This window comes from Heterodontus francisci, chromosome 41, assembly GCF_036365525.1.
Source record: "Heterodontus francisci isolate sHetFra1 chromosome 41, sHetFra1.hap1, whole genome shotgun sequence".
NCBI lineage: Eukaryota > Metazoa > Chordata > Chondrichthyes > Heterodontiformes > Heterodontidae > Heterodontus > Heterodontus francisci.
In genome coordinates, this window is record NC_090411.1 from 23,873,407 (window position 1) to 23,887,697 (window position 14,291).

The 14,291-nt window shown below is 46.7% G+C and overlaps 1 protein-coding gene across 3 annotated transcripts in view; it reads left to right on the plus strand.

The window, feature by feature from the left end:
* The window catches only part of LOC137353362 (cytochrome P450 2J2-like), a 56,286-nt gene that overhangs the window by 35,909 nt on the left and 6,086 nt on the right, over nt 1-14,291 (plus strand). For all 3 annotated transcript variants that reach the window (XM_068019537.1, XM_068019538.1, XM_068019536.1), the window contains exons 6-7: nt 384-525; nt 11,752-11,939. In XM_068019537.1, the coding sequence (XP_067875638.1) occupies nt 384-525; nt 11,752-11,939 (330 nt within the window). The remainder of the gene's footprint in view (nt 1-383; nt 526-11,751; nt 11,940-14,291) is intronic.

Genomic DNA, 14,291 nt, shown 5'->3' on the forward strand with positions numbered 1-14,291 from the left:
TTACAGTGAGTTATGATCTGGAATGCACCATCTGAAAGGGCAACAAGAGGCAGATTCAGTCACAACTTTCAAAAGGGAATTGGATAAATACTTGAAAAGGAAAACTTCACAGGGCTATGGGGAAAGAGCAATGGGGAGAGGGATTAATTGGATAGCTCTTTCATGGGCTCAATGGCCTCCTTTTGTGCTGTATTATTCTATGATTCTATGACTCGTAGGACAAGCTTCAATAGGCTGAATTATCCTGGGCTTATTCTTACATTGTAACCCACTGCATCGGTGTCTCCCTTTGATGTGCAGCCAGTTCACCTGGGTGTGAGTGTTCACTGCTAGAGGACCGGTGATGTTAAGTATTTGAAAGAAGGTTAATCTTCATTTTGCAGGAACAGAACTCTCCTGACTCTTGCTTGACAGAGGGAAACCTGCTCCATAATGTTAACGATCTCTTTGTCGCTGGTACTGAAACCACAACAACTACTCTGCTATGGGGCATTCTATACATGATGGCTTATCCAGATATACAAGGTAAAGCCAGGCCTCCAACTTAAATGGGTGCCTGTACTTATGTTACGATCAGGTGAGAAGGGGTCGCAAGAAGCGGCACAGTGGCGCAGTGGTTAGCACCGCAGCCTCACAGCTCCAGGGACCCGGGTTCGATTCTGGGCGCTGCCTGTGTGGAGTTTGCAAGTTCTCCCTGTGTCTGCGTGGGTTTCCTCCGGGTGCTCCGGTTTCCTCCCACATACCAAAGACTTGCATGGTGATAGGTTAATTGGCCATTATAAATTGCCCCTAGTATAGGTAGGTGGTCGGAAAATATATAGGGACAGGTGGGGATGTGGTAGGAATATGGGATTAGTGTAGGATTAGTATAAATGGGTGGTTGATGGTCGGCACAGACTCGGTGGGCCGAAGGGCCTGTTTCAGTGCTGTATCTCTAAAAAACTCCCCTCTGGTCCTCTTCCTTGTTTGACTGCACAGGGTTTTTAAACAGTGGATATGCTTATCACTTCAGTGAGTGTTTACCTTTGTTGTGATCATAAAAGAACCAATTGGACAGGTTTCTTGACTTTAAACAAGAGGTCAGTTTATTGTACTTAACCAACAACCCAATCTAAGTAAAAAATATTAAACTACACTACACTTTCACACACCATGAGAATCCCACACACATATAGATTACAGAGTGGAGGAATAGTGGTTGGAATAGAGTTTGGTCAAATAAAAAGAATATACAGTCTGTGGTGTCTGTTAATTCAGTTGTCTTCCACTGACTCGGGAGTGCTGAAGTTCCTGGTTAGTTGTTCTTGGAGACAGTGAAGCAGGTAGTCTTCTTCCTGGGGGTGGTGGGGGGGGGGTCTTTGTCTTGGATCTTTTCCAGCCAGCAGGCAAGCTTTGAATGCCCCAAGGTCACCTGGAGGGAGTGACAGAGTGAGAGACAGAGGCACCCCTCTTTAGCTTCTGCACCTTCAAAGTCATAGAAGCTTGTCCCTTAGTAGCAAAAAGACTGTTAGTTTTTCACCGATGGGAAGGCTGATTGTCCAGTGTCCTTGTTTGCAATTTCATTAGATTCAAGTCTAGGAATTCTTTACCTCTCTCAGATCTCATTGTTTCAGTGTTTACCCCTGGAGAGAATTATCTTCAACTGTTAATGTTCCAGGATGGCTTTGAATGTTTTGCGATTAGAAGTGAAGCTGTTAGCTGATTCCAGATTCATGAGGCATAGTTCTAAGACCGCAATTGTTGACAACGCGATCGGTAGGTGGCGCTGTTTTGGCACATGCGCAAATACAGCATGTGCCACGAAAACGTCACAGCTTGCGACTGTAGCAGCTGCCAGGACTAAAGATGGCGCTGCTCAAAGAATCACAGAGATGAAACCTAACAAACACGTGGCAGAATACAATGGCCGGAGTGAGAGAGTGGAGCGGGCCGGGGAGAGCAGCGCGGGGGGGCGGGGAGAGCAGCGCGGGGAGACCAGCGGTAGCGGTGCCGGGGGGCGGGTGGGGGGAGAGAAAGAGTGGGGGAGAAAGAGGGAGAGGGAGCGAGGGAGAAAGAGGGAGAGGGAGCGAGGGAGAAAGAGGGAGAGGGAGGGGGGGAGAAAGAGGGAGAGGGGAGGGGGGGAGAAAGAGGGAGAGGGAGGGGGGAGAAAGAGGGAGAGGGAGGGGGGGAGAAAGAGGGAGGGGGGAGAAAGAGGAAGAGGGAGGGGGGGGAGAAAAGAGGGAGAGGGAGGGGGGAGAAAGAGGGAGGGGGGGGGAGAAAGAGGGAGAGGGAGGGGGGGAGAAAGAGGGGAGGGGGAAGGAGGGAAGGGTAAAGAAGGGGGGGAGGGGAGAGAGCTGGGGGAAGAGGGGGGGTGAGGGGGAGGGAGGAAGGGGAGAAAATTGGGGGGGGGGGGAGAGCAGAACGGAAGAGGAGTGCCTTTACTGTGCATGCGCCATAAACACAACAGCAAAAGACTTACTGGCCAGTCCCTGGACCCGGTGACACCAAGGTCTTCGCACGCTCACTCCCCGCGCTCTCTACGGCCTCTCGCTTCCGGCCCTCTCCATTCAGCCGTTCCCTCCAGCTGCGGATGCCCAATCCAGTTGCTTTCTCCCCTACCCAGTTGCTTTCTCTACTTCTCCACAGTACTTCAGGCATTGCAACTGTCTGGTCCCTGCATTTTGCATGCTCCCTCTCCCCACCCCTCCCCGCACTCCCCACCCCTCCCCCTCTTCACCCACCCCTCCCTCTACCCCCCTACCTCCACCCCTCCACCATAGTTGAATATCTGAAGTGCAGTTGCAAAGTCGGGGAAATAGCATGCAAAACAAAACCTCAACAATTCTGGGTTTAATTATTGAAAAGTTTTATTAAGTTCATTAAGTATCCGAGGAACTGCTGTGCATGGATACATGAGTGTTGTGTCCAGCATTCCCGTTAGACAGACAGGCCGAGTCTCTGCTATGCACAGCTAAAGAGATTGTTCCTGGAGAGCCTTGTGGTGAATGAACACTTGGCTCTCTATTCCACTACTGTATTGTCCATGTGAAGAAGGCAAAGTCACAAGAGTCTGAGCTCAGTCTATTCTTGGTGAATGTTCCCCAAGCGCATCCCAATGTGCATTCCCAATTCATCCATAAATGCAATGTTCCTTTCCACATCGTGATGAGCTCCGCAGCATGATCCAGTTGCCTTCGTTGCTTGAATGCTGACCGTAAGTCTCGAGGATTGTTTTCTCGACGGCATGTTTTACATGAAAAGAAGAAAAGCAAATCAGAGTCAGAGCTTGCCTCCCTCCATCCACTGAAATTACTGTTGCGCACACCTTTTTAAGTTCTGCAGTGAAGGCACCAATTGATAACGTCGCCAATGAAGCACTTATTACCCACCTCAGATGCAGGAATCATCACATCCTTGCGTCATCTCCTGCACTGCCTCCTTTGCTGGAATGCCGTCCTTAAGTGTCAAGGATTGTTTTCTCAAGGGCACATTTTACATGGAAGGAAATAATGAAAGAACATCAGTGTCAGAGCTTCCCTCCCTCCAATGAAATTACTGTTGCGCATGCTTTATGCTCTGCAGTATAGGCCAATGAATCACTTAGTACCCACCTCAGCTGTAGGAGTCAGGATGATGTAACTGCCCCTATCTCGTGATGGTTCAATGCTGCTCTCAGGGAAAACATGAATGATGTGAGGGTGCTGGAAAAAGAAGCACATTTCTTTTGGACTATGAACATAAAGCAGGCCATTTAGCCCAGCTGTTCCCTGCTAGTGGTTATGCTACTCGTGCGTCTTCCCATCCATTCCCATTTAATCCTGCCTACTACTATCAGCATCATCTTCCATTTCTTTCACTCTTATCTACCTTTGCCTTAAAGCAACACTGAGGATGGAGAATGGTGTGGCTGCACTCCCACCTCACCAGTTGTGTACGCAGCAAGAGCATTCACATTTGTGCTACCACTGGACACAGCATGCTTGTTTCTTTTAGTGCTCAGTCTCTTCTTGTTGAATGTTCCCCAAGTGCTTGACCCCTTTGGACACCTTCTCTGCTTGACAGGCAGCAGCTGGCAATTGCGGAGTCTCACAAGGCTCTGCATGGTTGTTTCAAGGGCGGATGGGGAAACATGTGGCTGTGTGTCCACGTGCACTGCTTGGATGGGTGCAGGAACAGTTGGCTGTGTGTCCATGTGCACTGCTTGGATGGGTGCAGGAACAGGTGACTGTGTAACTGAACAGCAAGGAGAGGGTACCGCAGGTGGGGGAAGTGGAGCTTTGAACAGGCAGGCGTATGTATGGTTCATCAGATCATTAGGCCAGGGGGTGAAACGCTCAGGATCCATGGATTGTGGCACGCGACTGATTTCCAGCGCATGGCCACCTCCATCCGAAGGTGCTTCCGGGCAATTGTTGGGCAAATTAATTGGCTCCATCTCATCAGCCAGTCCTTGTGTTTATGGCGCATGCACAGAAAAAGGCACTCCCCTTCCGCTCCGCTGCTCCCCCCTCCCCCCCCGACCTCCCTTCCCCCCGACCTCCCTTCCCCCCTCCCCACCGACCTCCCTTCCCCCCTCCCTCCCGACCTCCCTCCCTTCCCCCCTCCCTTCCCTCCTTCCCTCCCTCCCTTCCCCCCTCCCTTCCCTCCTTTCCCCCCTCCCTTTCCTCCTTTCTCCCCCCTCCCTTCCCTCCTTTCCCCCCTCCCTTCCCCCCTCCCTTTCCTCCTTTCTCCCCCCTCCCTTCCCTCCCTTCCCTCCTTTCCCCCCTCCTTTCCCCCCTCCCTTCTCCCCTCCCTTCTCCCCTCCCTTCTCCCCTCCCTTCCCCCCTCCCTTCCCCCCTCCCTTCCCTCCCTTGAAATGTTTTCAGACCAACAACAACAGGGACTGGAGCACATGCGTTGCCCCAGACAATGTAAATATTTTCAGAGCAACTTACCTTGAAACAATCTCCTCTGTCTAATAAAAATGAAGCAAATGTCCAAAATGACTAAATAATTGAGATAAAATGCCCGACGAAACCTCTCCTCCTTCCATTTTCAAAAACTCGCGCCGAAGCTTTCGGAAGATTGACGCACATGTGCACACGGGCTCCGGCCATCTGCGCATGCGCTGCGGTCCGGCTTGCCAGGACCAGTTTGCGCATGCGCAGAGGCCAACCCGGTGTGTTCCCCGAGGAAGATGACGTTACGCGATGCCGTCATCTGCGCATGCGCAAACTGGTCCTGGCAATCCAGACCACAGCGCATGCGCAGAGGGCCTGAGACCGTGTGCGCATGTGCGCACCGCGGCGCATCCTGATGACGTAGCGTTGTCATCAATCACTTTGTAGTTCTAATGTTGGCTAGCTCAGACATACGTCTCTCCTTTGATGTGTAAGGTATTCAGATGCAAATGGTGGTGGCCATTTCTAGCTGTTTAGCTATGACTTTTATCAGTGTCTTTCTGCCTCTTGTTTTTAAAAGATTAATCCAACTGATGGATTAAAAAGTCCCTATTCAGTATAGCATGTTTTGCCCCTGATAATAGGCATAATAAAGGAAGGCATTTCTGAACTCTCAGTCATCTCATGTTGCACTGTTTTATGCTTTAGATCTGTCAAAGAGCCAGCACTGGCACAATGGAACGAATAGCCTCCTTCTGTGTGTGTATGATTAGGATTCTAGGAAAATGTTTGCTTCTATAGATGTATGGAAATAAGATTAAAGATCCCAAATCTGCTGTCTGCTGGCTGTAAAAACTTAAAGTGAAATATGCATTTGAGCAGTTTCAGGGGTTGCGAATCTACAGAAAAAAAATCTTTCATAATTCAACCTAAGTTAGCATTATAATAAAAGCAAGATACTGCAGATGCTGGAAATCTGAAAAAAAAAAACAGGAAATGCTGGAAATACGCAGCAGGTCTGGCAGCATCTGTGGAGAGAGAAACACAGTTAACGTTTCAGGTCAGTGACCTAAGTTAGCATTAAATTGGCAATCTTAGTGAGAAATATCCAGAATTCCATTTTGGGAAGTGAAAATTTATGGCACTGTATATTCCCAACTAGTTTGAGACCATCCGATTGGATGGGCAATAAAACAGGAAAAACATCATCTAATTAAAAATATAAACATTTAAATAAGCCTTGAAATATCGGGGTTGATATTAACCCAGGACGGTTACCTCAATTTTAAAATTCTCATCCTCATTTTCAAATCCCTCCACAGCTTTGCCCCTCCCAATTTCTGTAACCTCCTCCAACCCTACAAGCCCTCAAGATCGCTGCGCTTCTCCAATTCTGGCCTCTTGTGCGTTCCTGATTTTAACCGCTCCACCATTGGCGGCTGTGCCTTCGGCTGCCTATGTCCTGGCTCTGGAATTCCCAACCTAAACATCTCCATCTCTCTCTCTTTCTTGAAGACGCTCCTTAAAACCTATCTGATTGATCAAGCTTTTGGTAACTTGTATTTATGTCCTAATGTCTCCTTATGTGACTCAGTGTCAAATTTTTGCCAGATGATTGCTCCTGTGAAGAGTCTTGGTATGCTCCGTTAAAGGTGCTATATAAATGCAAGTTGTTGTTAACTGATCACTGGTTTCACCTCTAAGATATACTGATGAATGTAAGTCTGCTTTGTATGCTGGTTGTTGAGGGTCCTTATCAGTTTGGGTGTCTAATTGCTGGGAAGCTTGAGTTCAGAGTCCAAACTAGCAGTAAATTGGTAATCTCACCAGGAGGAGTCCAAGAACATCCGATGTTGGAACTCAATAAAGTCATGTTGGTGCAGAAGGAGCTGCTCTTTTGAAAATTCACTGTTATTACATTGTTGGTTCAGGATAGAGGGAGAACGTGCATCTGAATAAAATATGCCAGGGAATGTATAATATTGATTCTTCAGTGTCGGAACGTGGGAACATAGGAACAGGATTAGGCCATTTAGCTCCTCAATCCTGTTCCACCATTCATATTGTGTTCAGGAAAGAAGCCATTTGGCCCATCGAGCCTGTGCCAGATGATTCAATGAGATCATTGCTGATCTGTGACCTAACTCCATATACCCCCCTTTGCCACATATCCCTTAACACCTTTGGCGAACAAAAATCTATCAACCTCAGTTTTAAGATTAATGATTGATCTCACATCAATTGCCATTGACGGAAGAGAGTTCCAAACTTCTACCACCCTTTGCAAGAAGACGTGTTTCCTAATTTCACTCCTGAAAGTTCCAACTTTAACTTTTAGACTATGTTCCAAGTCCAAGACCACCCAACTAGCAGAATTAGTTTCTCCCAATCGACCTTATCTGTTCCCCTTAATATGCTGAAAACTTTGTTTAAATCATCTAAACCTTCTAAATTCCAAGAAATACAACCCTAGTTTGTTTAATCTCTCCTGGTAGCTTAACCCTTGGAGTCCAGCTATCAGTCTAATAAACCTACACTGCGCTCCTTCCAAAGCCAGTATATACTTCCTAAGGTGTGATGCCCAGAATTGCTTGCAGTTCTCCAGATTTTCCGCTTTGGATACTGTTGGGGGAGATAGCTTCTCAGGGGGATGCAGCAACAGCCCAAGTCTGTGGCACCATGGGTGGCTCAGATGCACAGGAGGGGAGAAAAAAGAGTGGGAGAGCTATAGTGATAGGGGATTGTACCGTAAGTGGTTCAGATAGGCATTTCTGTGGCTGCAAATGTGACTCCAGGATGGTATGGTGTCTCCCTGGTGCTAGGGTCAAGGATGTCACGGATCGGCTGCAGGACATTCTGAAGGGGGAGGGTGAACATACAGAGGTCGTGGTTCACATTGGTACCAATGACATAGGTAGAAAGAGGGATGAGGTCCTGCAACAAGAACTTAGGGAGCTGGTTGGAGATTAAAAAGCAGGACCTCAAAGCTTGCAATCCCTGGATTACTCCCAGTGCCATATACTAGTGAGTATAGAAATAGGAGGATAGAGCAGATGAATGCATGGCTGAAGAGATGGGACGGCTTTAGATTCCTGGATCACTGGGTCTGTTTCTGGCTAAGGTGGGACCTGTATAAGTTGGATGGGTTGCACCTGAACCGGAACAGGACCAACATCCTTGCTGGGAGGTTTGCTAGTGTTGTTGAGGGGGTTGGGGGAGGGGTGTTTAAACTAATTTGGCAGGGGAATGGGATACAGAGTGGAGGTACAGAGGGGGTGATGCACAGTCAAATATAGAAGAGAAACTAGTCAGTCTGGAAGGTAGAGCAAATATAAACCTGTTAAGGCACAAGCAAATAATGCAAGGCTGGATTGCATCTATTTTAACGCAAGGAGTCATACTAGTAATGCAGATGAATTGAGGGCGTTGATTAACACATGGAAATATGCTATTATTGTTATCATAGAGACATGATTGCGGGAAGGGCAGGACTGGCAGCTCAATATTCCAGGGTATAGAATCTTCAGGCGTGACAGGGGAGGGTGTAAAAGAGGAAGGGCCATTGCACTGTTGATCAAGGAGTCAATTACTGCAGTAAGGAGGCTTGATATCTTAGATGGTTCCTCAAATGAGGCCATATGGGTAGAACTTAAAAACAAAAAGGGGCAATCACTTGGCTGGAAGTGTACTACAGGCCTCCAAACAGTCAGGGGGAGATAGAGGAGCAGATATGTAGGTAAATCTCAGAGAGGTGTAAAAATAATAGGGTAATAATAGTAGGAGATTTCAACTTCCCCAATATTAACTGGGATAATCTTATTGCGAAAGGCTTAAAGGGGGTGGAATACTTAAAGTGAATACAGGAGAGCTTTTTGAGCCAGCACGTAGAAAGTCCTACAAGAGAAGGGGCGGTACTGGACCTAATCTTAGGGAATGAAGTGGGACAAGTAGTAGAAGTGTCAGTGGGGGAGCATTTCAGGGATAGTAACCATAACTCTGTCAGATTTAAGGTAGTTATGGAAAAGGACAAAGATGGACCGGAAATAAAAGTACTGAATTGGGGGAAGGACGATTTCAATATGATCACACAGGATCTGGTCAAAATGGACTGGGAGCAGCTACTTGTAGGAAAGTCTACATCAGACCAGTGGGAGCCATTCAAAAAGGAAATAGTGAGAGTTCAGGGCCAACATGTTCCCGTAAAGGTGAAGGGTAGGACCAACAAGTCCAGGCAACCTTGGATGTCAAGGGATACCTGGATGTCAAGGGATATAGAGGATTAGATAAGGAAAAAGAAGGAGGCTTATGGAAGATTCAGAGCGCTGAAAACTGCGGAGGCGCTAGAGGAGTATAGTAAGTGTAGGTGGGTACTTAAAAAGTAATTAGGAGAGCGAAGAGGGGACATGAAAAAACACTGGCGGGCAAGATAAAGGAAAATGCTAAGGCATTTTACAAGTATATTAAGGGCAAGAGGATAATCAGGGAAAGAGTAGGGCCCATTAGGGACGAAAGTGGCAATCTGTGTGTGGAGCCGGAGGACGTAGGTGAGGTTTTAAATGATTACCTTTCATCTGTGTTCACTATGGAGAAGGACGATGTAGGTGTAGAGATCAGGGAGGGGGATTGTGATATACTTGAACATATTAGTATTGAAAGAGAGGAAGTATTAGATGTTTTAGTGGGCTTAGAAGTGGATAAATCCCCAGGCCCAGATGGGATGTATCCCAGGCTGTTATGTGAGGCAAGGCAGGAAATAGCAGGGGCTTTGACACAAATTTTCAAATCCTCTCTGGCCACAGGAGAGGTACCAGAGGACAGGAGGATACCAAATGTGGTACCATTATTCAAGAAGGGCAGCAGGGATAAACCAGGTAATTACAGGCCAGTGAGTCTAACATCAGTGGTAGGGACACTATTGGAAAAAATTCTGAGGGACAGGATTAATCTCCACGTGGAGAGGCAGGGATTAATCAAGGATAGTCAGCATGGTTTTGTCAGGGAAGATTGTGTCTAACAAACTTGATTGAATTTTTCGAGGAGGTGACTAGATGTGTAGATGAGGGTAAGGCAGTTGATGTAGTCTACATGGACTTCAGTAAGGCTTTTGATAAGGTCCCGCATGGGAGATTGGTTAAGAAGGTAAGAGCCCATCGGATCCAGGGCAATTTGGCGAATTGGATCCAAAACTGGCTTAGTGGCAGGAGGCAGAGGGTGATGGTCAAGGGTTGTTTTCACAATTGGAAGCCTGTGACCAGTGGTGTACCGCAGGGATCGGTGATGGGACCCGTGCTGTTTGTAGTGTAAATTAATGATTTGGACATGAATATAGGAAGTATGATCAGTAAGTTCGCAGATGACACGAAAATTGGTGATGTTGTAAATAGTGTGGAGGAAAGCCTTAGATTACAGGACGATATCAATGGACTGGTAAGATGGGCAGAGCAGTGGCAAATGGAATTTAATCCTGAGAGTGTGAAGTGATGCATTTTGGGAGGACTAACAAGGCAAGGGAATATACAATGGATGGTAGGACCCTAGGAAGTACAGAGGGTCAGAGGGGCCTTGGTGTATTTGTCCATAGATCACTGAAGGAAGCACAGGTAGATAAGGTGGTTAGGAAGTCATATGGGTTAGTTGCCTTTATTAGCCGAGGCATAGAATATAACATCAGGGAGGTTATGATGGAGCTGTATAAAACGCTAGTTAGGCCACAGCTGGAGTACTGTGTACAGTTCTGGGCACCACACTATCGGAAGGATGTGATTGCACTAGAGAGGGTGCAGAGGAGATTCACCAGGATGTTGCCTGGGCTGGAGCATTTCAGCTATGAAGAGAGACTGGATAGACTAGGGTTGTTTTCCTTAGAGCAGAGAAGGCTGAGGGGGGACCTGATTGAGGTATACAAAATTATGAGGGGCATAGATAGGGTAGATAGGAAGAAACTTTTTCCCTTAGCGGAGGGGTCAATAACCAGGTGGCATAGATTTAAGGTAAGGGGCAGGAGGTTTAGAGGGGATTTGAGGAAAAAAGAATTTCACCCAGTGGGTGGTTGGAATCTGGAACTCACTGCCTGAAGGGGTGGTAGAGGCAGGAACCCTCACAACATTTAAGAAGTATTTAGATGAGCACTTGAAACGCCAGAGCACACAAGGCTATGGGCCAAGTGATGGAAAATGGGATAAGAATGGATAGGTGCTTGATGGTTGGCACAGACACGATGGGCCGAAGGGCCTGTTTCTGTGCTGTATGACTCTATGACTATATGTATGGTCTAACCAGGGCTTTGTATAGCTGGTGTGACTTGTACCTCCTTGTATTCTCGTCCTGTAGACATCAAGGCCAGCATTCCATTAGCCTTTCTGATTATGTTCTGTACCTGTTCTTGACATTTTAATGATCTGTGTACCAGTCTCTTTGGACCTCCATTTTTCTAGTTATTCACCATTTAGAAAGTACCCTAGTCTATCCTTTTTTGGTCCAAAGTGGATGACTTCACATTTGCCAACATTAAATCCATTTGCCACAGCTTTACCCATTCACCTAATCTATCAGCATCTTTTAATCATTTTACACTTACAGCACTGCTTACAATACCGCCTATCTTTGTGTCATCGGCAAATTTGAATATGTAGCTTTCTAACCGATTATCTAAGTCATTGTTAAATATTGTGAATAGTTGAGGGCCCGACAGATCTTTATGTCTCCCATAACCTTTCCAGTTCTAACAATCCCAACTTTCCCAAGGGTTTGACTTAACAAACTATTGATGCATACATGGAGAATTCCAAATTGTAAAATGACTTGACAGGAGATGTAATTACCAATTTCAAAGCCATGTTGTGGGCCAGAATTTAACAGTTACTCTTTTAAATTTGTCTCCTTTGCTTTCCAGAAAAGTGCCAGAAGGAGATCGACAAGGTGATTGGCTGGTCCCGTGCCCCATCCATGGAGGATGTACCCAACATGCCGTATGTCAATGCTGTTGTTCACGAGATTCAAAGATACGGGAATGTAGCACCATTTGCTGTAGGACACGCAACAATGCAGGACACAAACTTCAAGGGATACACAATCAAAAAGGTGGCTCATTCTTTTCTGTCAGAGTGTTTTTCTATTTCCCCCTCAGAGCCTCACTCCATCCCTCAGCTGAGAGAACTGCCACTGATCGACTGCTTGGATCTAAGCAATGCTATCAGTGAATAGCTAAAGCACATAAAGGTCACATTTGGTAATATTATTTCCTTAGATCAGACATTACCTGAGAAGACAGAACTATTCAATTAGTCCTACTACCCTGCCCTTTGCCTATTACCCTGCAAATATTTCCTTTTCCAGTATTTATCCAATTCCCTTTTGGAAGTTACTATTGAATCTGCTTCCACTGCCCTTTCAGGCAGTGCATTCCAGATCACAACCACTCACTGTGGGAAAACAATCTTTTCATTTCCCTTCTGTTTCTTTTGCTAATTATCTTAAATCTGTGCCCTCTAGTTTCCAACCTGCCTACCAAAAGAAACAGTTTCTCCCTAACTGCTCTACAAAAACCCTTCATAATTTCAGAACACCTCCATTAAATCTTCCTTTAACCTTCTCTGCTCGAAGTAAGTCTCTCATCCCTGGTAACATTCTATTAATTTTCCACTGCACCCTCTCCAAGGCCTTAACATCCTTCCTAAAGCAAGATGCCAGAAAATTAACACAATATTCCAGCTGCCGTCAGACCAGTGATTTATAAAGGTTTAAAATAACGTTTTTGCTTTTGTACTCTATGGCTCTTTTTACGAAGCCCCTACAGCCTTATCAATTTCTTGACAGGAATGGAGGCAGGCGGGGATGAAAATACTGGTGTAGGCTGGTGTCCCGGATTACCAATGCACTTCCCAGCACTGGCAATTTTCACCGGGACAGGGGGAGGGTGGCTCCGAGATTGCGCCCAATCCATTAACCTCAGCGGTTAAGGTGGTTAAGGAGCTCATTGAGAGCTCATTTATGGGGCATGTTCAGATTTTGACAGGGGTGCACAGGCTGCATGCATTGTCTGGGATAGTCCAGGTGCAAGGAGGCAGGCACACAGCGGAGAACATGTCGTGGTTGGCCCAGGGAATTAGGTGGGCCCCATGAAAGGGTGAACGGTACAGAGGCCGACTCGGCCATTGGCATAGGTGCCATCGGGTCAGCACAGGTTGCGGGGAGAGTGACCAGTAATCGCTTGAGCAGTGTTGGGGGGGGAGTTGTCGCCCTGCTGGCATCGTGTGGCCATAAAAAGGAGGAGGCACGGACTGCCAAGAGCAAATCTGAAGGCAGCAGCTGGCAATGGGAGCATCACTCTCAGATTTTGGGCTCAGTGGCGATGAGGAGCAATATTCTCCTCAAGAAGACCAGAGCCACGGGTATCAGGGTGGCAGTGAAGAGGGTTGAGGGTAAGGCAGAACATGGAGGCCATCCCCTCAGCAAACAATCTCACGTCAAAGACAGAGCCACCTTGGTTCTCAGTCATCTCAGTGCCGCAGGAGACTGCGACACTCCAGACAGACAGTCACAGAGATCTGTGCCCTCGTTGCTGAAGACCTCACGCCCCGCAGCACTGCTCATCCTGAAACCATTAAAGTCACTGTGGCCTGGAACTTCTTTGCTTCTGGCTCCTTCCAAGGATCAGCTGCCGACCTCCATGGCGTGGATGAATTACAACAATTGTTCATTCCCGTCTGGTGCAAAAATACAACAGGAAGAGTGGCTCAACCGTGGCTTACAAAAGAAATTAGGAATAGTATTAGATCCAAAGGAGGAGAAACATAAAATGGCCAGAACAAGCAGCAAACCTGAGGATTGGGAGCAGTTTAGAATTCAGCAAAGGAGGACAAAGGGATTGACTAAGAAGGGGAAAATAGAGTATGAGAGTGAGCTTGCAGAGAGCATAAAAGCTCTGTAAAAGCTTCTATATATATGTGAAGTGAAAAAGATTAGTGAAGACAAATGTGGGTCTCTTACAGTCAGAAACAGGGGAATTTATAATGGGGAACAAAGACATGGCTGACCAATTAAATACATGCTTTGGTTTCGTCTTCACAAAGGAGGGCACAAATTACCTCCCAGAAATGTTGGGAAACATAGGGTCTAGTGAGAAGGAGGAACTGTATGAAATCAGTATTAGTAGGGAAATTGATGGGATTGAAGGCCGACAAATCCCCAGGGCCTGATAATCTACATTCCAGAGTACTTAAGGAAGTGGCCCGAGAAATAGTAGATGCATTGCTGGTCATTTTTCAAAATTCTATAGACTCTGGAACAGTTCCAATGGATTGAAGGGTAGCTAATGTAACCCCACTATTTAAAAAAGGAGGTAGAGAGAAAACAGGGAATTATAGACCGGTTAGCCTGACATCAGTCCTTCAATGGAGGTCTGACACCTGCAGCAAAAATCAGACACAATTT